Raw genomic sequence first — 20,489 nt, 5'->3', positions numbered from 1 at the left:
GAATTTGTATTTGGGGAAGATGGGAAAGCTGCAAAGTGTTTTCAGTAGAGGTGACTTGTAAAGAAGAATGTGGGGTTTTGAAATGGAGGGAACAAAAGGTGTGGAGCAAGCCATCCCCCGAATGCTGTAGCCGCTGCTAATATGCTGGAGCTGTGGCTCTGCTCGGGTCTCTCGAGCGGCTGTGGTGGTACAAACACACTGCTATAAGTTAAAAAAACAGCTATGTTGTGTCCAGGCTCAGTTCTGCTCCAGGGAAGGGGCTGGGTGGAGAGGAGGAAGCTTTCCTTTGCCAGACAAAGGAATGGCTTGAGAGAAATAGCTGAAGAGTTTGCCCTGAGGCATGGTTTGCAGACGCTGTGTTAGAGACTGTATATTAATGAGATGGTCTGTCCTCCCTAGAAAGACAGGAATTGATTTTTGGTATTTGATTTGGAAATGGAAACCATATGCGTGCAAAATATAACTTATTTTAACTGACTGTACTTGTTCACATGCTGTTCTCAGCATCCTCCTCTGTATTGTTTATTCTCAGCTTTCCTGCCCTGCACATGCCCTCTGTGAGCTATGTTGCATCTTTTCCTATCTGTTTAAACCTTCCTGAAGGGTTTTACTTCTTGATTCACCTTACCAGCTGCGAGCATCCACTTGTCTGTCTCTTGTCCCATTCAGATGTGTGTTTGGTGAAGCAGTGATGAGAGCCTTTGTGGTTACAAAGCATTTCCCCTCTCGGTGCTTTCTAGGTGCCGGTCACCTGGATGATGTTACCATCACAAGCGCTCGCCCTGGACCTGGTGTGCCTGTGGCCTGGGTGGAAAGCTGCTCCTGTCCTGTGGGATATGAGGGGCAGTTTTGTGAGCGCTGCTCCTCTGGATACCGGCGAGAGACACCGAGCCTCGGGCCCTACAGCCCCTGCGTGCCTTGTACTTGCAACGGGCACAGCGAGACATGCGAGCCCGAGACAGGTAAGAGGGACTGATAAAACAGGGAGCAGCAAGAGGACGGCTCTTTCTGGGTTGGATAATGAAGCAAACCCCATGTCCCTCTCTATTCCAGGCATGTGCAATTGCAGGGATAATACGGCGGGGTCTCACTGTGAAAAGTGCAGCGATGGGTATTACGGAGATGCAACAGTGGGCACAGCCTCAGACTGCCAGCCCTGCCCGTGCCCAGGCAGCTCAAGCTGTGCCATCGTGCCCCGCACGAAGGAGGTTGTGTGCACCAGCTGCCAGGCTGGCACTACAGGTGTGTTCCCCCACAAAAAAGTCTCTTTTTTTTTTTTTTTTTTTTTCTACACCCCACAAGCCTGTGGATATGTGTCTTCTGCTGCTTCTGGGGCTCTGACCCTCAGTGAGCAGCACTGAAAGCTGCTGTTTCTTCTGGCTCAAATGCTGCTTCCTTCCTCAGCCCTATTTTCTGTCCTGTGCGAGTCTCAGGGTTACCCATGTTCTTTGTGCCTGTCTCTCAAGAACAAAAGAGAAACAAAGGCTTAATCTGTGCAAAGTCTGAATGTTTCTACGCTACATAGGTGAACCGTGCTAGCTTCTATTAGACCTCTGTTAATTGCACAGTGTTGGGCAGAAAATAGGATAGATTTAAAAGAGCCAGGCGGGCAGGTCAGGCTGAAATAAAATTAGAAGATGCAGTTTGCCAGCCAGAGAGGCACTGCGGGATGCTTGCAGGGGAGGGGCAGTGCCCTCCCTAGGAAAAGCAGGAAGGCTGCAGTGACTCACAAACACTGCCCAAAAAATACAAGGCCAAATTTGTGCTCAGCAGTTTTAAAGACTAATACGTTAGCAGGTACATGTCTTTTCTTCTTAGCCATAAACCGTGAAGTCCAAGCATGTAACTGAGTTGTTAAGCAGAGCCTTTTGTTCTGCCTGCAAACAGCAATGAAGCCTTAGGATGGCTGGCAGCCTCCATGCTTCTCTGCTGATTTTATGCTTGACAATACTTGGCATGGCAAGAAGGGGCTTAGAAAAGCCCCCCACCAAGCCCTGAGGCAGTTCATGGGGGCTCCCATGGGTGCCACTGCTTCACGAACCAAAGCGGGGTCCAGGTTCCCTGCAGCTCAGGTTTCAGCACAAGCTCATCTTTACTTGTAGGTATGTGGTCACACAAGAGTTCCTCCTGTCTCCTGCTGCCTTCTTGGGATGTGAGGGGAAAGGTGATGGAGAAGAGTTCTTGCATGTGCAAGAACTGCCTAAGAAACAGAGCTTATAGCTGGCTGGGGAGGTCAGAGCTGCAGTGAGTGTAGGGAGCTGCTGAGTTGGATGCTTCAGTGGCTGCCCGTGGAGGTTTGGCAGATCTTGTTGGCAGTGGAGCTTCCTGGAGCAGTGATGCCGCATGGAGCTCTACCTTCTTGGACTCTTAAATTAACAAGAGATTACAACAAATAGGTTTGGCTTAAAGGGATAGGAGGGAAAAGAGGAGCTGAAATAATTCATAATGCAAAGTTCCAGTGAAAAACTGCTTAAATGTAGAGAAGAGGAGGGATTCACGTGTGGTTTCATGTACCTTTCCGGCCCCAACAGAAGGATGAAAGGGGAGGAAGCTGGAGAGTTTACTTTTCAGAAGGGGCTGCAAAGGGGGTTCAGGTGAGATAGTAGCAAAGGGCTTTCTGCTGCCACACACGTGTTTCTGTCATGTCCCAGGTAAGAGGTGTGAGCTGTGTGATGATGCCTATTTCGGAGACCCACTGGGTGAAAACGGTGCTGTGAGGCCTTGCCGCCTCTGCCAATGCAACGACAACATCGATCCCAACGCCGTGGGGAACTGCGACCGCCAGACGGGCGAGTGCCTCAAGTGCATCTACAACACTGCCGGCTTCTACTGCGACCGCTGCAAAGATGGCTTCTTCGGGAACCCCCTGGCCCCCGATCCTGCCGACAAGTGCCGAGGTGAGAGCTGGTTCTTCTCGCTTTTAAAAAAGGTTTTGTCCCCAAGAGCTGCTGTTTCCTGGTGTGTTGTTAGGACACAACGTCAGGCTGTTGTTCGTACCCGTCAGCAGCGATGTGTGGCTTTATCCTGGTTTGGTGGTTGCAGCTTGCTAAAATGCTTGTGTTTGTGGGTGCTTACTGCCATCGAAGCAAAAGCATTGTGCGATGCAGGGCCTCGGCTGCTGCGTGTTTTGGATCGAGGCCCGTTTAGGGACTGGCTAGCAGAGTACCAACAGCAGAAAGGACTTCTAACTTTCTGTGTATTTCCCCATCCCTTTAATTTTTGCAGCTTGTCACTGCAATCCCTACGGCACTGTGAATCAGCAGACGAGTTGCAATCAAGTGACTGGGCAGTGCGAGTGCCTGTCTCACGTCGTGGGAAGGGACTGCAGTGCCTGTGAGCCTGGCTTCTTCAACCTCCAGAGCGGACGCGGCTGTGAGAGGTGACGTTCACCTTGGATTGGGGGCAAAGAGCCTGGTTTTGGGTGGTCTGTGCTTACCTTATGCAGGAATGTGATGTTTGTTTGAAGTAACTGGTGTGCCTCGATGCTGCTATGGGTGGGGAAGAGGAGCAGTCAAGGATCAGCTATGAAGGCTGTACAGAAAGCCTGACTTTAAGCTTTATAAATAGCTTTAAATCAGGGTTTTAAATAGAAAAGCACCACATGACTGCGCGATTATTGGTAGCAGGGGCTTGTGGGTTCCTTTTTTTAGTGCAGGCACCAAATGACCTTGCACGAGTCAAAGGCTCAGCGCCTCGCGTCCTGCATCTGCACGGCAAGAAAAGTGACTTTTGGTAAATGGAAGCATTGAGCTGTGCGCGCTAAGGCTCCTTCGGAGAGGTGCTTCACCCGTGCCTCCCCTCTGTGACATGTGGCTGCCTCCCCCAGGTGCAACTGCCACGCGCTGGGCTCCACCAACGGCCAGTGTGACATCCGAACCGGGCAGTGTGAGTGCCAGCCTGGCATCACTGGCCAACGTTGCGACACATGCGAGGTCAACCACTTTGGTTTTGGCTCCGAAGGCTGTAAACGTAAGTCTAGAGGCTGGAGCGGGACAGGTGGGAAGGATGTTGCACAGCCAGCCTTGTCTTTGCTTTCCTCCTGTCTCTGGGAAGGTACATTGTCACCTCGCTCTTCATCACAGCAGAAGTTGGCACTTCTGTGTCCACACCCTACATGGTGAAATTTGATCTCAGCTTATCCCCTTTATCTTTTATTATAATTATTTTTTTTTTTTTTTTAACTGGATGTAGGCAGAACTCCAACTTAATAGATATACCCACTTCTGTCTGGTGTAAATACTTCTCTGAGTCTTGTCCTGCGACAGTCCTGTTCCCTAATGTTAAATCTCTGCACAGCTACTCTGCAGATGGCCTCGAGATTCTGTCTCGAGGAGGAACACATCTTGTAAATGTGATTGAAAAACAGGATGATCCAAATTATCCTCCTCAATATCCCTGCCTGTAAAGAGCAGAAAAATCAACTGCAGTTGGTTACAATGAAATGGGGTAGAAAATTGTGTTGCTTTGTGGGAGAGGCAATAGTAACACTGCGAACACGTGCCATGAATGTTGTGTCCAGCCAGACGCAGTGTCCTGCTGTGCGTAGAGGCACCCTGATAGGGAGCGGGGCTCCAGCTGTGGGTGTGTGCCCTGCTGTTGCTGCAGACGTTTTAGGGTATTGAGGGTATGCTCTCGCCCTGTGGGTTTTAGGGTATTTCTGCTTCTCCTCCAGTCTGACTGAGGTTTAACTTCCCCGCAGCCTGTGACTGTGATCCCGAGGGTTCACGCTCCCTGCAGTGCCGGGAGAATGGTCGCTGCGAGTGCAAGGAAGGCTTTGTGGGGAACCGCTGTGACCAGTGTGAAGAAAACTATTTCTACAACCGCTCATGGCTGGGCTGCCAAGAGTGTCCAGCCTGTTACAGATTAGTGAAAGATAAGGTAAGGCCACAAGTGCCACTGTTGGTGCGGCTGGAGACGGTGGCACGTGCCCGCCTGTGCAGTGGCTTTTTACGCCCGTGGCTGGCTGATGCTTGCTGAAAGCAGAGAGGTTCAAGGGGCTTTGCACTGTGTCGTAGCTGTGATCTGTCCCTCTCCTATAGGTGGCAGAGCAACGAGAGAGGTTGCAGGAGCTGGAAAATCTTATAGCAAATCTGGGTACGGGAGAAGACACTGTAACCGATCAAGCCTTTGAAGAGAGGTTGAAGCAGGCAGAAAGAGATGTTATGGAGTTGCTCCAGGAAGCACAAAAAAGCAAAGGTGAGTTGACCTGATCAGGCATGGACCAATGGGAAATGAGCTTTTTGCTTGGTGTTCCTGTTCCCTTTGAACACAGCGTGTTTTATTTCAAGCCTGTGCTGTGCATCAGGACAGACAGCTATTTCAGATAGCGCTGAGACAGTGTATCTTACTGTCAAAACAATGGTGGCTGTGCTTTTATCCCTGTTGTTCTCCCAGTGGTCTCTGTTGTATATGTAAAGATCTGCCTTAAGCTGTGTACAGGTGTGTTTTATGTTACCCTCCAGATTTAAAGGAGGGTTTTACTTATTGTTAAACAAGCGTAAGACTTTCCAATATACTTATTTATTATGCTTATAAATTTGCTCAGACTTCTTGGGAGAAAGCAGGTCTTGATGGGTTGTCATCAGTCATGAAATCCTGCTGGCAAGCAGGATTTATCCCACCGTAAAGTGTATAAAGTTCTGAAATGTGCTGTTGTGGTGGCCTTTAGCTATTTTTCCTGTTAAACTCCTGCTTCAAATTGATTCTTGTACTGTCACCTCTACCATAGGATGTCTTTGAGCAGGACGTTAAGCAACGTGACAGTGGTTTGTCCTTAGGGTCTTTTTAATGTGTAAGCTAATGTGTGTTTTGGAGAAGAGCAACTTGAAGATGTCTATTGACTTTACAGTGAAAGATGTTCCCCTGGGAGTTGGTTCAGTGATTTCAGACCACTTCGGAAAAATCTGTCCCCTTTGTGTGAAGCTGCGAAAAAGCTGATGCGCATCTAACGCGTTTGCTTGGGAAGATTCCTGCCAGTGGGAATGATCACTGAAGCTCTTCTCAGTTTTACCTGAGGTAGCTTTCTGCTGCCTGCTTGGCATCTGTGCCTAGATAATAGTCCCATGTAGTGGAATAGGAGGGTGAGGATTGGAGAAAGGTGAGGAAATGCATTCGTATTTAGGTGGTATTTTCCATCTTTCTTTCCACCTCTTAGAACCATAGAACCATTTAAGTCGGAAAAGACACTTAAGATCATCAAATCCAACTGTCAGCCTAACGCAGCCAAGTCCACCACTAAACCATGTCCCTGAGCACCACGTCTACGCGTCTTTTAAAAATCTCCAGGGATGGTGACTCCACCACTTCCTTGGGCAGTCTGTTCCAGTGCTTGATAACCCTTTTGGTGAAGAAATTTTTCCTAGTACCCAATCTAAACCTCCCTTGGCACAATTTGAGGCCGTTTCCTCTCATCCTATCACTTGCTGCCTGGGAGAAGAGGCTGTCATCCACCTCGCTACAAACCTCCTTTCAGGTAGTTGTAGAGAGTGATAAGGTCTCCCCTCAGCCTCCTTTTCTCCAGCCTAGACAACCCCAGCTCCCTCAGCCGCTCCTCATAAGACTTGTGCTCTAGAACCTTCACCAGCTTTGTTGTTCTTCCCTAACTAAGAGGCAAGTTAAATGCAACAAAAACTACCTGTACAAAACTCTGTGCACACATGTAAGCACTTATTTGTGTTTTTCTACTTGATAGGTAGTTTGTAGTATGTTTTTGAAAGGTGTCAAACATTCATGTTCAATACTTAAGATGTGCTGCAAGTTTGAGGCAACGTATTTGGGAAAAATACCAATTTTGGAGTCCTGCAGGCTTCTGCTTGTACTTCGTCTCTTAATAACGCTCCCACCTTTTCAAAAGTAGTTGCCCCTGGTCATGAGGTACGTACCTGTGCTTTTATGGCCCCATTACTAAGATGCTGTTGTGGGGAGTTACCCGGTGGTCCAAAAATTTGAGGAAGGTTTGAGGGAGCTCATAGGTCCTACAGATTGGAGAACCAAGGCTGTATCCTGTCAGTTGTTGCCATCCCTTTGGTTTGGGGGGGAGTTTGGAGTGGGTTTGTTACTCTGCACATCTTCTAGCTGCTCCGTATGGAGACCGGCTCAGGAGTAGCCACCATTGCCCAAAGGGGGGAATAACGTACAGCCCCACTATTCCTCCATGTCTACTCAACTTCTAGGAGTTAAGCTAAAGAGAATTCACAAAGCAAGTGTTTTGTACCTCTTGAGGAGCCGCTCTCTTGTCTTTTAAGTTAATGATAGAGGTGAAACATGATTCAGAACACAAAATCCCCCATCAGAGTCAGTTCCAACACCCAGCAGGATTGTCTTATTAGTAGTTAATGACTTTTCATTTCTCATATTTGGTGCACATTCTGATGATGACTTTGATCTCAAGCTGACTAATTTATGAAACGGCTTTGCTAGTCCCCTTTCAATAAAGGATTAACCTACCAATGCGTTGCCTGCAGCGGTTAGCTGCTGCTCCAGCTTCTTTTCCTGCAATAATTAATTTTGCTTCCTTTCTTTTATATCATGTGCTTCAGACGTAGATCAGGACCTCATGGATCGTCTCAAAGACATCAACAGCACACTAACGAGTCAACTCAACAGGTTGAGGAACATCCAGGGCACGGTGCAGGAGACGGAGAACCTGGCAGAGCAAGCCCGGGTGCGGGTGGAGGACACTGAGGACCTGATCAGCTTAGCTTCTGATATGCTTGAGAAGGCAAAGATGGCAGCTGACAACGTGGTGAGTGTGCTGCCAAGATCCCACGTGGTTGGGAGAGGGCCTTTACTTTCTAGGCCCTCTAATGTGTTTCTCTTGCTTGTTCTCTCACTCATATAGCAAATTTGCAATGGAAGTATCTTCTTCCCTACCTAGGATCATGGGAAAGAAATAAAGGAAGTCTATCATAGATTGTATCTTAGCCACTGCTCAAAGAAACCAACATAAGAACCCCTAAATATATATAAGCACCTTTATTTTTAAGGGATAGGCAGTGGTGGAAACTCCATGGGCTTAAAAAAAATACACAGAGAAGTCAGAAGTAGGCTAGACAAATCTCTAAGCATTTAGATCATGACAATAAATATTTAAAGCAGAGATGAATAAAAGATGAAGAAAGAACTTTAAGATTTTTTTTTTCTTTCTTTTTTTTTCCAGTCCATTACACCTCCAGAGTCAAGCGGGGACCCGAACAACATGACTCTATTAGCAGAAGAGGCCCGTAAGCTGGCTGAAAGGTAGGCTGTGGCAAGACGCGCTCCTGACAACCCCCATCAGGGCCCTGCTCTTCCCTACAAAGGGGAAGCAAAATTTAATTTGCTTGGTACAAAACATATGCCCTTTGTTGAGCAAGAGACTGGCACTGTGGGTGCATGCCCGTGTGTCATTGAGGGCAAACGATGGATGTGCGAGGGACACGTACAGCCGTAGCAGTACCTTTCAGCTGATCTTGTGAGCACTGCTGGAGTGATGCCTTGCTTGTAGAGATGCTCTCAAACATCTTCTGTTGCAAAGGTGTCGGCATCTTCCATTGGCAAATTTGGGTGAAAGAAGGAAAAAGAAAGAAAGAATAAAATCTGGAATTACATATAGAAACCACTGGCTGACAATTCTAATGTTCTGTTTTTCTTTCTAAATTCTCTTTTTCTTCTGTAATCTTGTCCAGACACAAAAAAGAAGCTGATGAGATTGTTCGCGTAGCTAAGGCAGCAAATGATACTTCCACAGAGGCATATCAACTGCTGCTGAAGACCCTGGCTGGAGAAAACCAAACCGCAAATGACATTGATGAGCTCAACCGGAAGTGAGTCAGTAGCAGAAAATTGTTTTTATTTCCGAGCTTTAGGGGAGTGCTTAAAACTAAGATGCCTTTTGTAGCGTAGTATGCTTTGGGTTTTATGGGAATTGTCTTTCAATTTCTTTGCCTCTGTACTCTCTTAGTAAGTTCAAATTGTAATGTAATTGGATCCTTGGGGCTTTTTAGGTATAATCAAGCAAGGAACATTTCCCGAGACCTAGAGAAACAGGCCAACAAGGTGCTTGCAGAGGCAGAGGAAGCTGGAAACAAAGCCCTGCAGATCTACGCTAATCTCACCAGTCTGCCTACTGTGGATTCCACGGGGCTAGAGGTATGTGCAGGAAGCATCACGCTCGGTTTTCTATTGATCAATGAGGGCAAGCGTTTTAGCAGTGTGCCAGGTTGCTGACATACCTTGCACGTGCTCTGCTAATGTTTCTCTGCATAAGAACAGTCTATGGAATTTTTGTCCATCTTAGGCATAATCCAGACTTGTGCCTTTCAGTTTTTATGCAGGGAACTAAATATGTAAACCCCAACCTCCCCCAATGGCTGTAGGACAAAAAAAAAAACCAAACCCGAACAGTGAAATGTTGTTTGCCAAACATCTTGGCTTGAACAGAGCAGTGCAGAAATTTCAGTTCCCTCTGAAGCCTGCAGAACTGCTCCCTCTCCTGCGCTCACTGTAGTGCAGTAGATTTTCTTGCACGTGGAACTGTTTGCAACCTCTGTCCTTTATTGCACTGACCCTCTGGTATTCAGAGCTTTGAAGGCAAAGTTACAACTGTAGTTGTAAGAGATGGGAACCCATCATAGCTTCTGACTGTTTGGCTGTTAGAAACTATACAATGTTTTGCCACCTGTTCAGAGAGTCTTTAACGTTCAGGAATCTGCATTTATTTCTGATTTCCACCTACAGAATGAAGCGAATAAGATCAAGAAGGAAGTGGAGGAGTTAGATCAACTAATTGCCAGGAAGCTGAAAGATTATGAGGACTTGAGAGAAGACATGAAAGGAAAGGAACTAGAAGTGAAGAACCTCCTGGAGAAAGGGAAAACTGAGCAGCAGGTCAGTTCTGTTTTGTGCAAGCTTTTGTTCCCTGGAAAAATAAAGGAAAACAGGTAACTGGCCAGATGTGAAAGATTTGGTCTTAGTCAGTCTTATCTTAACACTGTTTGTTATTTACAAGAACACTGAAGAATGGTCCCGGAAAGGACATGCAAAAAGCTGGTAAAAGCAATGACATTGAGGGTATGTGGGAGAATAGAGGATGTTTGCCAGGTGTGGTGTCTCCTTTGTATTCAGAACAGTATTCCAAAAGTACCTAAATTGAGCTGGTTTCAGAGGAAGTACTGCCACTCAGGGATGAACGCTGTTCTGTGTGGCGTTGGTGTTTCAGGCTGAGCAACGCTTTTTGATACACCTAGATGGTCATCCTTCAAAAGCTAAGAATTTGTTGATATGTATCATGTCTCCTTAGACTGCAGACCAGCTGTTGGCTCGAGCAGATGCAGCAAAAGCCCTGGCTGAAGAAGCTGCTCGGAAGGGCAATGGCACACTACAGGAGGCTAACACTATTCTCAGTAACCTGAAAGGTAAAGAGAAAGCACTTGCAGTGAATCCTTCAATTCCTGTGTGACAAGTCACTTGGCAGTAGGGTATTTTGGTTAAATGGGCCACGCTATTGCCAGTACTTGAGTTTTGGGTGGGTTCTTTTGGCTTTTTTTTTTTTAAATAAAGAAAAAAATAGAAATGCTTTTAGTGATTAGAAATCTCTTTTTGTTTAAGTTTTTTATTTAGTGTCAGAAGACATATAACAGGGAGAGCTGCAAGCACATACCCCTCACACTCCAGAATGTCAAGGTGGCAAAGCCTGGGTAGCTTGGTCAAAGAAACATCCCAAGGCTCTTCTGGAGCAAGTAATAAGAATCTGTTTTGCCTTTTCTTAGATTTTGATAAGCGGGTGAATGATAACAAGACAGCGGCGGAGGAGGCGCTGAAAAAGATTCCTGCCATTACCCAGACTATTGCTGAAGCCAACAATAAGACACGCCAGGCGGAGCTGGCGCTTGGCAATGCTGCTGCCGATGCCCGTGAAGCCAAGACTAAAGCAGATGATGCTGAGAAGATCGCCGGTGCTGTTCAGAAGGTGAGTCTTTTGCAATTCTGAAGCCACCCTTCTAAGATATTGGTCTATAACTGTATAAACTCCCCTGTTCCAGTATTTCCTGGTGGGCCCCACGTGCTTTCTGCTGTAGCCCCCACCAGGGAATGAAAGTGTGGCATGGTAGGAAATTGGTGCATTTAGATGAAAAAGATTGAAGGAAGTTCTGCACCTTCACCACCTTTTCCCATCCTGTTCCCCTTGTTGGCTGTAGAGTGCAGCTGCTACCAAAGCCGAGGCTGACAAGACTTTCGCTGATGTGACGGGGCTGGCCAGAGAAGTGGATGACATGATGAAGCAACTGCAGGATGCAGAAAAAGAGCTGAAGCGGAAGCAGGATGATGCTGAGCAGGATATGATGATGGCAGGCATGGTAAGTAATGCTGGCAGGTGGTAACACTGGCAAGAAGGTGCCTTCTCCCTGCTATCCTGGCCATGCAAGCTTTTTTTCTCCGCTGTCCTCTTGCAAAGACGGCACTGAGTCCAACCAGTATTCAGTCTTTTCCAAGTTTTAAGTGGGATTGAAGACATGAGACTAGCAAAGGAGCTCCTCTGGTGGCGTTAGCATAGGTTCCCTGCTGGAATTTGAGAGCCAATTTTCTTAATGCAACACTTCCCTTTTATTTTAACTGAAACCTGACTGTAGCCCTACTGACTCTGTTCTGACTTTTCCTGCAAAATCCTGCTCATTTTCCAGGGATCCCCATCCTGAAATAATCACAAAACTGACTATTTGAAGGTTGTCAGTCTTTGCCAGTGCTGTGATAAAGATCTCGGTGCAGGGGTGTTATCCTGGAGAGAGGTGCCAGGGATGTGTGTGACTAATTGTGCTTGGGCAGACGTGAAGAGGAGAGGCAACAGTTTCGTAATCCCTACAGCCTTGTTGTGCTTTCATTTTTTTAATACCGTGCAGGCCTCACAGGCTGCCCAAGAGGCAGAAGACAATGCAAGAAAAGCAAAGAACTCTGTGACCAACTTGCTTGCCATGATTAACAACCTGCTGGATCAATTAGGTAAGGCTGTCCTTAATGTGCCTTACGCCTTTGAGTGTTTTCCTGCTGCCGACAGCAAAACACTCTGTTTTCTCTGTTCACTGTTTGCTTCTGGCTTTTCAGGGCAACTGGAGACAGTGGACTTGAACAAACTGAATGAGATTGAGGGTACCCTGAACAGTGCCAAAGACCAGATGAAAGAGAGCAACCTAGACCAGAAAGTGTCTTTCCTCGAGAGAGAAGCCAGGAAGCAAGATGATGCAATACAGGCCTACAACAGGGACATTGAAGAGATCCTGAAGGACATTAGCAACCTGGAAGACATCAAGAAGACCTTGCCATCTGGCTGTTTTAACACCCCGTCCATTGAGAAACCCTAAGGGTGCGCTGGGGGTGGGGGGTATTCCCCCGGTGAGCGGTGGTTTGGCTATGGAGTGCCTTAACACACATTACCTTCTTCAAATCCCCAGCTCTTTGCTGCTCACAGCCACTGTTTTCTTTTCAAATCAGGATAAGATGAAAGGTTTTTTTCATTGTTTTTTTTGTTTTTTTTTTTTTTTTAAGAGAAGCAAATTAAATATCCGTCTTTGGGCATCAAAGGGTTTTTTTATATAAACTGTCTTCCTGAGCACTCCACCTTTGCCCCTCTCTCAGACACAGTTTCCCTTTGATTAGCGCAAGGATGGTAGATGCTCTGGACTCTTTATGGTTCAGAAATAACCATGTGAACTGTATACAGCAAGGCAAAACTAACTCTATTTTCTCTCCTCTCTTCTCCTCTCAACTGTAAAATCCTCGATCCCAGAGCTCTCTGTCCCTATGAAGGAAGGGGATGGCTACCAAAGTATTACTGTAATGGCCAGTATAGCTGCACTCATTCAGATCCCTCTTCCCAACTTCTAACCCTGTGAATTTATATTATTTTTTTTTTTTTATTGTTAACTAGTGGCCAATCGACAGCGTTGGTAGCCTTTGACAAAATAGCCGAAACCTCTTTCTGAAATGCTTTCTGTGATGATGCATTGCTCTGAGAGAAACGCAGCCTCTGAGAGGAGCTCTGTGGGAAGATTGGGATACTGATGGAGTGGTAGGTCTTGCCAGCGCCACTCTTGGTCAGTGGAGAAGTTTTGGGTCTGGTCTGTGAGCTGCTACCTTCTGGGTAGTCCAGTCTGGGGAGTGTGGAAGCCATGAGCTGTGTTACCATCTGTAGGTGTTGCTATCTAATTGCCAGAGAATCTTTGTTTTTTGGACTACGAATGTCTGGTTGACAGATTAGTTTGCTCAAGCAGCAGAAGTCTTGCTGAAGAGGAGAGCTGCCATCCAGAGGGCTCTGACAGCTGCACTGGCCTTCAGGCGCCAAGTCTTTGGGTGGGGAAGGAAGGGGGAATGCAAGAGGAAAGGAAAAGGTCTTTCTCCCTGTCTTTTCCTGAAAGAAGGACAGTGGCATTCTTCTATCTACTGGCATTGCTCTCGCCTTTTGCCTGTTTTTAAGCTGGCAGAAAGTGCTGGAGTTTACCAGTGCCCTCCTTTCTTTTTGCCTACTGTTCTCCCGGTCATAGTAAAGTCACCACAGCACAGGGACTTCAGGCCAGGCTCAGGTGGCATTTCTGCCTTTCTCACCGCTACTGCCACCTCCCCGGCAGGCTCCCTCCCCAGCTAGTGCCTCCCAGCTGCTTACGCCGCTGCTGGGCAGGAGCAGTGGGGAGCCCCTCGCTCCTCCTCTGGCCCTCCTCTGAGACGAGACCATCCTCTGCGGCTTCCTCCCTGCCTCCAGCCTGGCATCCCCCCCCTTCCTGCCCCCTCCTTGAGATCCAGTATATATCTATCCTTAAACACTATGCAACTTTGTACGTTTGCGTAGCGGGGAAGAAATTATTATCTGACACACACTGGTGCTATTAATTATTTCAAATTTATATTTTTTGTGTGAATGTGATTTTTTTTTTCCGTTTTTTTAATCATGATTATAGTGTGAGGAAGTCTCTTGTGTGTGCGTATGTGTGTGTAAATATACTCAGCCATATTTCCAGAGTGGCACAGCCTGGCCTCCTCTATGTGCTTTCCCCTATAGCCATCGGGGCACGTGAACCGTGTATCGCTCCCTTAGAGCTCGGTATTTGTCCTACCTGGGCTCCTGCTTTCTTCCCTCTCCTGTATCCTCAGCACCTGTATGGGCATCAGCAATAACCACTTTGCCCGTTGGGCAGATGCTTTCCAGCCCTCCCTCCAAAGCCAGCCCTGATGCGTGGTGTTGACAGCAGCCCTTTTTGTGTCCCTTGTCCCTGGGGATGTTGTGCCAGGAGGAGAGGAGAGCAGGGGCTGCGGCTTTGCAGCTGGGCTGCGAGGAGCTGTAGCGCTGTCGGGAGGCTGGACCCAGCGTTGAGGTGGTCAGAGAGCTAGATTCGGGGACGTCTTGATACCACTGTGCGAGGCAGGAGGCTTGGTGCACCCTCGGGAGCAGCGCTGCTGGGCAGGGGGTGTTCCCAGCAAACCCCGCTTTCCCCACGTCCCTCTTGTTCCCCTTCTCTTAGAGATCCTTACAATTTCCCAGTCTGGGATTTCCCTCCTGTCCGCAAACATACCTAGTACCTGGAGGAGAGCTTACCTGTGCTCGCCCACACGTGTGGGACGTTGAGGTCAGTGTCTCGGCCGGCTGCTCTGGTCAGATGGCTGGCTGTAACCGTGTCACCTCTCTGCCAAGGCTGTGAGAAGAGCAGATGCGAAGATGCACGCATGCCCTGGCTGACCTCAGGCCTAAGGTTTCCTGCTTTCTTCTCTCCTTTTTTTTTTTTTTTTTTTTTCCTTTCCTTCTTAAACTGTTTTTAACAGAATTTTATTTTTAAATAAAAAAAAAAAAATCTTTATAAGCGATCTCTTAATCACTACTGCATTACAGCCATTATTCATTGTATAAGTCCAGTTATTTCTTTTACGTAATGTGATGATGCGCCGGGTGCTGGTGGAGTGCTGGATGTCACAGGCAAACGCGTGACAGTCCCTTCATCACCTTATTCCTGACTGTGGCCCCCTCAGTACGTGCCTTCACTCCAGCTTTTTGCCTTAATCTGTGGTCTTGCTGTCTGGGGCGGTGAACAAAATGCAACACTTCCAGTTTTTATGTATAAAACAGTATTTCTTATTTATAATAAAGTCTGAATATTTGTAACCCCTTATACCTGGGCTTTCTTTTGAATATTGCTTTGGGGCTGGGGGGGGAAAGTGTTTATGGGGATGTGCCTGAGTTGTAAGATTCACTGCTTGCTTAATTAATCAGATGGGCTGGATCAGGGTGGTAGAAATGGAAAATTTGGAAATTCATGTGGTGGGCTGCAGATGGCTATAGTGATTGTGGTTTCTCCCCATGTCCACTGCTCCTTTGCCACGGCCACAAAAAAAAATAATAAAAAAAGATGATATTGATGCTGATGGTGATGCTGTTGGAGCTGTACTGTCCTCCTGGAAGGCCAGGAGGGATTGAGGGGTGTTTCTTTGCAACGTAAGTGTAAAATCCTTTCTGCTTTTGGCTGGGCACATAGAAAAGGATGGGGCTCCTGGTAAAAAAAAAACCCACAAAACTCCTAAATAAAGGAGCTGAAATTTCTCTACCAGGAACTGCCATAAATCTGGGCAGTCGGTGTTGTTCCGTGGGTCCTGTCTGAGACTGCCAGAGCCCAGGATAAATTTTATTCCTGAATTAAGCAAGTTTTTAATGTCAGGGCAGATTACTGTAACAGACTGGGCAGCTCTGCAATCACACCCGTCTTACAGCTGCAGACTGGATTTCTTTTATTTTTCTCAGCTGAGGAAAATGCGTGTCTCATTAACTTACATCAGAGCTAATCCCCTCTCAATTGGTAAGTTCTTTCCGGTTTTTTTTTTTTTTTTTAAATTTCAATTTGTCCGGCTTCAGCTTTTTGTTCTTCCGCTATAATTGCCACTAATGCATGTTTTCTAAAATTCACCCCCTCCCCCTTTTTTTTTTTTTTTTCTTTTTTTTTCTTTTTTGGCCAACACTGCTGTTGAGTAAATCCCAGCTGGTAAAACCTGTCTGGTGTTGGAACCGGACTGTAGGTAGCAACCAGAAGGGCAGAGAAGCGAGTGGTGGGAAGGTGCTGACCTGGTCTGGGCTGTAGCTTGACATGGAGCCTCTCACCGTTTTTCGGGCTAAAATACTCAGGAAGCGAGACTGTGCCCTTTATTTCATCTTCAGGTCACACAGCAGCAGTGCCTTGTCCTGTGAAGCCTGGGCGAAATCCCAAATAAAGATGAAGCTACAGGCTTCTGGAGATCTATGCTGGGTCTCTGAAATGCTTGTAGCACACCCAGCTGAAACCAGAGAGTTTTTGAGGGCAACATGTGCCACTGTCTGCCGCAGGGAGGAGCAGACCCAAGGGAGCAGAACTGCTGCTTCCAGCTCACTGAAGTGTTTTTGTTCATGTTTTGAAGTCTAGGTAGAGAACATCCTAGGAGGGTTCTGCTCAGCGTGGGCTGAGCTTGACCTCAAGGTGGAAGAGAAGGGACGTTGCTGAGGAGTGACCAAACCATGCACTGGGGGCTTTTTTTTTTCTCCTCTGATTTCCAGTGCCTTTTCTCGCTGTCCAAATTCAAGCTCCATCATCTCTTGTGTGCTCTCTGGAGAAGCAAGAGGCTGGCAGCAGTCAAGGGGGGGAGCTGAGGAGCAGCTGGCAATGGGAAGGACTTGGACGGAGGGGTCAGCTGGGGTCTTTGCAGCTGGGTAAAAATAGTTGGGGTGTTTCTCTCAGCAGAGTGGGAGAGAGCTGCCTAAGGAGGAGGGCTTGGAGGCTTCATGGGCTGTTCTGGGGAGGTTGAAATTCAGAGGACCTGTCCTCATGGGTCTGCTGAGCCAGGTTCTCTGTTGCTGCTGGGGAGAACGAGGTGTTGTCGGGAGTTAATAAGTGCTGGGAGCAACTGCTTGGAGGAGGCAACTCTAGTGTGTCCCTGTGGAAGGAGAAGAGGACACACAGCTGTTGTGCTGAGCTGGTGGTTGACCTGCGTTCCCCATCTACAACCGTGACATCTCGCACCACATTCTGGTTAGTTAGCCTGTCTAGTTAGCTGCTGGACCAATACGTTCTGTGTGCCCCCATCCGAGAAACATCAGAAACGCAGTGTAAAAAAAAAAAAATAATAAAAAAAATCCACTGAGGTCCCCAGGGAAGCCCAGCAGCCCCCACTGCAGGGCTGGAGCCAGAGGGGGAATGCGGTGGGACAGCACTGCTCTCATCTCCATCTGTCTGTCTCACCCCCTGGCTGGTACAGACAGGGCACAGGAAAGGCAAGGCCAGACACGATGGTACTTCCTTGCTGTGCCGCTGCCGCCCGGCCCTGCCCTGCTTGCTCACCGTGACCTGGGCAGGTCCCTGGTGTCCCGCTGCCTGTCTGCTCCCCTGCCTGTCTCTGCCTGTTCCGGCAGAGCCTCTGCCTGACTGATGTCCTCTGCTCTGGGTGGCCCTGGCTGACGGGAGGAGTTTCACCACCCCTGAGCAAGGGCTGCCCCCAGCTGTCTGTAACTGCACCTCCAGACCCACCAAAAACACCCATAAAACCAAAACCAGTGCCAGAAGGCGACGTGTCCTGAAGGAAGCTCATGTGTTCCTGAGCAAGGAAGGGTGTGTGTGTGTGTATATGTGTGTGTTTGTTTTTTGATTGTTTTTTTGTTGGGTTTTTTTTTTTTTTAAAGGACCAACTGATAATTTCACTGTGCTTTAAATCCTGAGTTATAAACCAGACTCTCTGTCTGGGAATAGCGCTGCACGAGGGGAAACATCTCCGCCCCAGCACGGGGAAGGCGGCAGCATGCTAGCCCAAGGCCTGCCTTGAGAAGCCCAAGGCACCCATCTGGTGAAGGCAAGACTGAAGTCCAGGCTTTATCACTGTGCTGTGTGTTTGATGATATCAGCGTGGCAGGATCCCTGATTTTCCCCGCCGAGGAAGTCCTGGGTGGCTGGATAAAGGTCTGCTGCCAGGCTGGAAGAGAAACTCCTCAGGCTCAAAGAGAGCACCCGCGGCTGAGCGGGTGCACCTGCCTGACGACGGCAGGAAGGACAGGGGGGCGAGCAAATAGAAAATAGCTCGAGATAAGCTCCTTCTCAACAAACCCCAAAGGAGAAGCGAGGCCACCCGCAGAAGCAGTCCAGGACCGGAGTTGCAGGAGGACATTGCAGCTCAGAAGGTCCCTTGCAGAGGGAGGCTTGGGGGTGCCAGGGATGAGCTGGGCTGCAAGGACATGTACAACATTCTGGTGTCATTTATTTGTCAGGAGCCACCAAAATGAGTTTTATTCCTTGGTTATGTAAATAAAACTACTGCTTTGAGGTTTTCACACATCCATCACAGGCAACCATCAGCAAAATTCAGATTATTATGTAGATCCAAACTATCTTTGCAGCAGCTAATTCTGCCATGGCCATGTCCTCAAGGAATGATAAACTTGCCAGGTGCTGCAGTGGTCTCCTTGCTGTAGCGGCTCTCTTAGCTCCTTTATGAAGAATGAGCGTAGGATACCTTCAGAAGGACACTTCTCACGTTGCAGATTAAAGGGGATGGGAAGACCCAAGTTGTCCAGGGAAGAAATGCTGTTTTGTTGCAATGTCTGATGAGTGCTGCATCACTTCATGCCTCGCATCACTTAGACTTTTGCTTACTCTAAAAGGTAACATTTCTGTTAACCATGTTTACATGAGACCTTTTATAAATGGTGCTGCTGCAGCTGTGGATTGCTATGGGCAACATTTGTTCTGTGGAGGGTTGTGGCCATCAGTGAGGGTGATGGGCATTAGTTTGTTCCAGACCTGGTGTGTTTAGAAAATCAGGGCCCCAGAAAATATATTTTTGGGTAGTCTCATACGTGCATTCATGTGGTTTTCAGAGATGATCTTGAAAGTTGTTGGAGGATGACGAGGTAAGAGTAACCTAAGTAAATATGCAGAAATGACTGGAGAGAGAGCTGTGTCAGTGCATTGTTTGTAGAAGTGAGTTAATAGGTGGGGTGATAACCGTGAGATAGAAGGGACCAACCCCATGTTATCCCTTCTCCCAAGTCACAGGCAGTAGGACAAGAGGAAATGGCCTCAAGTTGCTCCAGGGGAGGTTCAGATTGGCTATTTGGTAAAATTTTTACGCGGAAAGGGTTATTAAGCATTGGAATGGGCTACCCAGGGAAGCGGTTGAGGCACCATCCCTGGAGGTATTTAAAAGACGGGTTGACATAGCGCTTAGTGACATGGTTTAGTGATGGTTTTTTATCAGTTAGGTTGATGGTAGGTGATCTGAAAGGTCCCTTCCAACCTGGACAATTGTATGATTCTGTGGAGGAGCCAGATAAGGGAAAAGCTTCCTGATGGTGAAAGCTTGTCTTCCAAGAGAGAAGTCAGCCAAGGACTTGGGCTGGGCAAGATCCAAGGGAACCACTGTACTGACAATGCTGCTGGAGATGAGTTTCTCGAGCAGAGGGTTATCTGCGGGTAGGAAGGATGAAGCAGAGGTGTTTGAGGCAAGTGACGAACTTCAGAGCAGAAGGGATTAAGTGTGTTTTGTTAGAGGAATAAGCACAGGGAAGGCGGCAGCGTGCTGGCCCGAGGCCTGCCTTGAGAAGCCCAAGGCACCCATCTGGTGAAGGCAAGACTGAAGTCCAGGCTTTATCACTGTGCTGTGTGTTTGATGATATCAGCGTGGCAGGATCCCTGATTTTCCCCACTGAGGAAGTCCTGGGTTCCTTGTCGTGAACTATATTAAGATCCAGCCTGTGAAATTAAAAGGAAGCAGCCCATTTATAGAAGAAGTTGACTCAAACAGCAGAGGCAGATAAGCTTGGCAAAGGGAGGTGCAAAGATGTGGTGAATTTGGGCTGGTTGTGCCCATGAGATCACCAGGAGCTGTAGAGGAAAGCCCTCTGAGTCAGCTCCAGGTGCACAAACGTCTGGAGGCTGTTCTGATGGGGACGTAAATATTAATCACCCCGGGTCTGTTAGCTCTGAAACGAGCAGCATGTCAGCACCGTTGTTTGTTGAGTTGTGTTTCAGTGCCTGATGCAGAAGGTGACCTGAAAGGCAACCAGTCTTGAACTGGGGGCAAATTTGATGGATGTCTTCATTTCATCTAAAGGTGTTGGTGCTCATGGACCACTTGCAGTCATTTGTGACACTAGGTGTCCCATAATAGGAAGCAGGGGAGATGTATCATCATCCCAGCTCCACCAACAACCAGAGGCAAGCCTTTTCCCCTCTGTCTCCGCTCCTCATCCATTTTCTAGCATGAAAGCAGCTGTATTGGATCAGGCCGAGGACCCATCTAACCTCACTGTCTATCTTGGGAGCGAAAGCAGACAAAGGTGTGTGGTGATTCCTGGTCTCCACCCCATTTCTAGGTCTGGGGATTTCCTGAACCTGATGCTTTGTCTTGAAAATCCTGATGGATCTGCTTCCTGAGTACGTGTCCAAGCTGTCCTCAGGGTCTGTTCACATCCCCAGCAGCCCTTGGCTGCGAGTCCTGCTGGTCACCTCTTCTGGCTGGTT

At 47.8% G+C, this 20,489-nt stretch overlaps 1 protein-coding gene across 1 annotated transcript in view; it reads left to right on the top strand.

Annotated features, from left to right (window-relative positions):
• LAMC1 (laminin subunit gamma 1) overlaps positions 1–15,127 on the top strand; it is a 69,374-nt gene extending 54,247 nt beyond the window's left edge. The window contains exons 12-28 of the mRNA XM_074151881.1: positions 741–962; positions 1,054–1,242; positions 2,652–2,897; positions 3,226–3,379; positions 3,827–3,969; positions 4,700–4,878; positions 5,040–5,196; positions 7,539–7,744; positions 8,159–8,238; positions 8,667–8,804; positions 8,985–9,129; positions 9,718–9,867; positions 10,280–10,394; positions 10,749–10,948; positions 11,178–11,336; positions 11,877–11,976; positions 12,079–15,127. Coding sequence (XP_074007982.1) covers positions 741–962; positions 1,054–1,242; positions 2,652–2,897; positions 3,226–3,379; positions 3,827–3,969; positions 4,700–4,878; positions 5,040–5,196; positions 7,539–7,744; positions 8,159–8,238; positions 8,667–8,804; positions 8,985–9,129; positions 9,718–9,867; positions 10,280–10,394; positions 10,749–10,948; positions 11,178–11,336; positions 11,877–11,976; positions 12,079–12,335 — 2,840 coding nt within the window. The 3' untranslated portion in view covers positions 12,336–15,127. The remainder of the gene's footprint in view (positions 1–740; positions 963–1,053; positions 1,243–2,651; positions 2,898–3,225; positions 3,380–3,826; positions 3,970–4,699; positions 4,879–5,039; positions 5,197–7,538; positions 7,745–8,158; positions 8,239–8,666; positions 8,805–8,984; positions 9,130–9,717; positions 9,868–10,279; positions 10,395–10,748; positions 10,949–11,177; positions 11,337–11,876; positions 11,977–12,078) is intronic.
• Positions 15,128–20,489: the final 5,362 nt, after the last annotated feature.

This window comes from Numenius arquata, chromosome 8 (assembly GCF_964106895.1).
Source record: "Numenius arquata chromosome 8, bNumArq3.hap1.1, whole genome shotgun sequence".
In the NCBI taxonomy this organism is placed as follows: domain Eukaryota; kingdom Metazoa; phylum Chordata; class Aves; order Charadriiformes; family Scolopacidae; genus Numenius; species Numenius arquata.
Note: the sequence above shows the minus strand (reverse complement) of the source record. Positions and strands in the feature narration are given on the sequence as shown.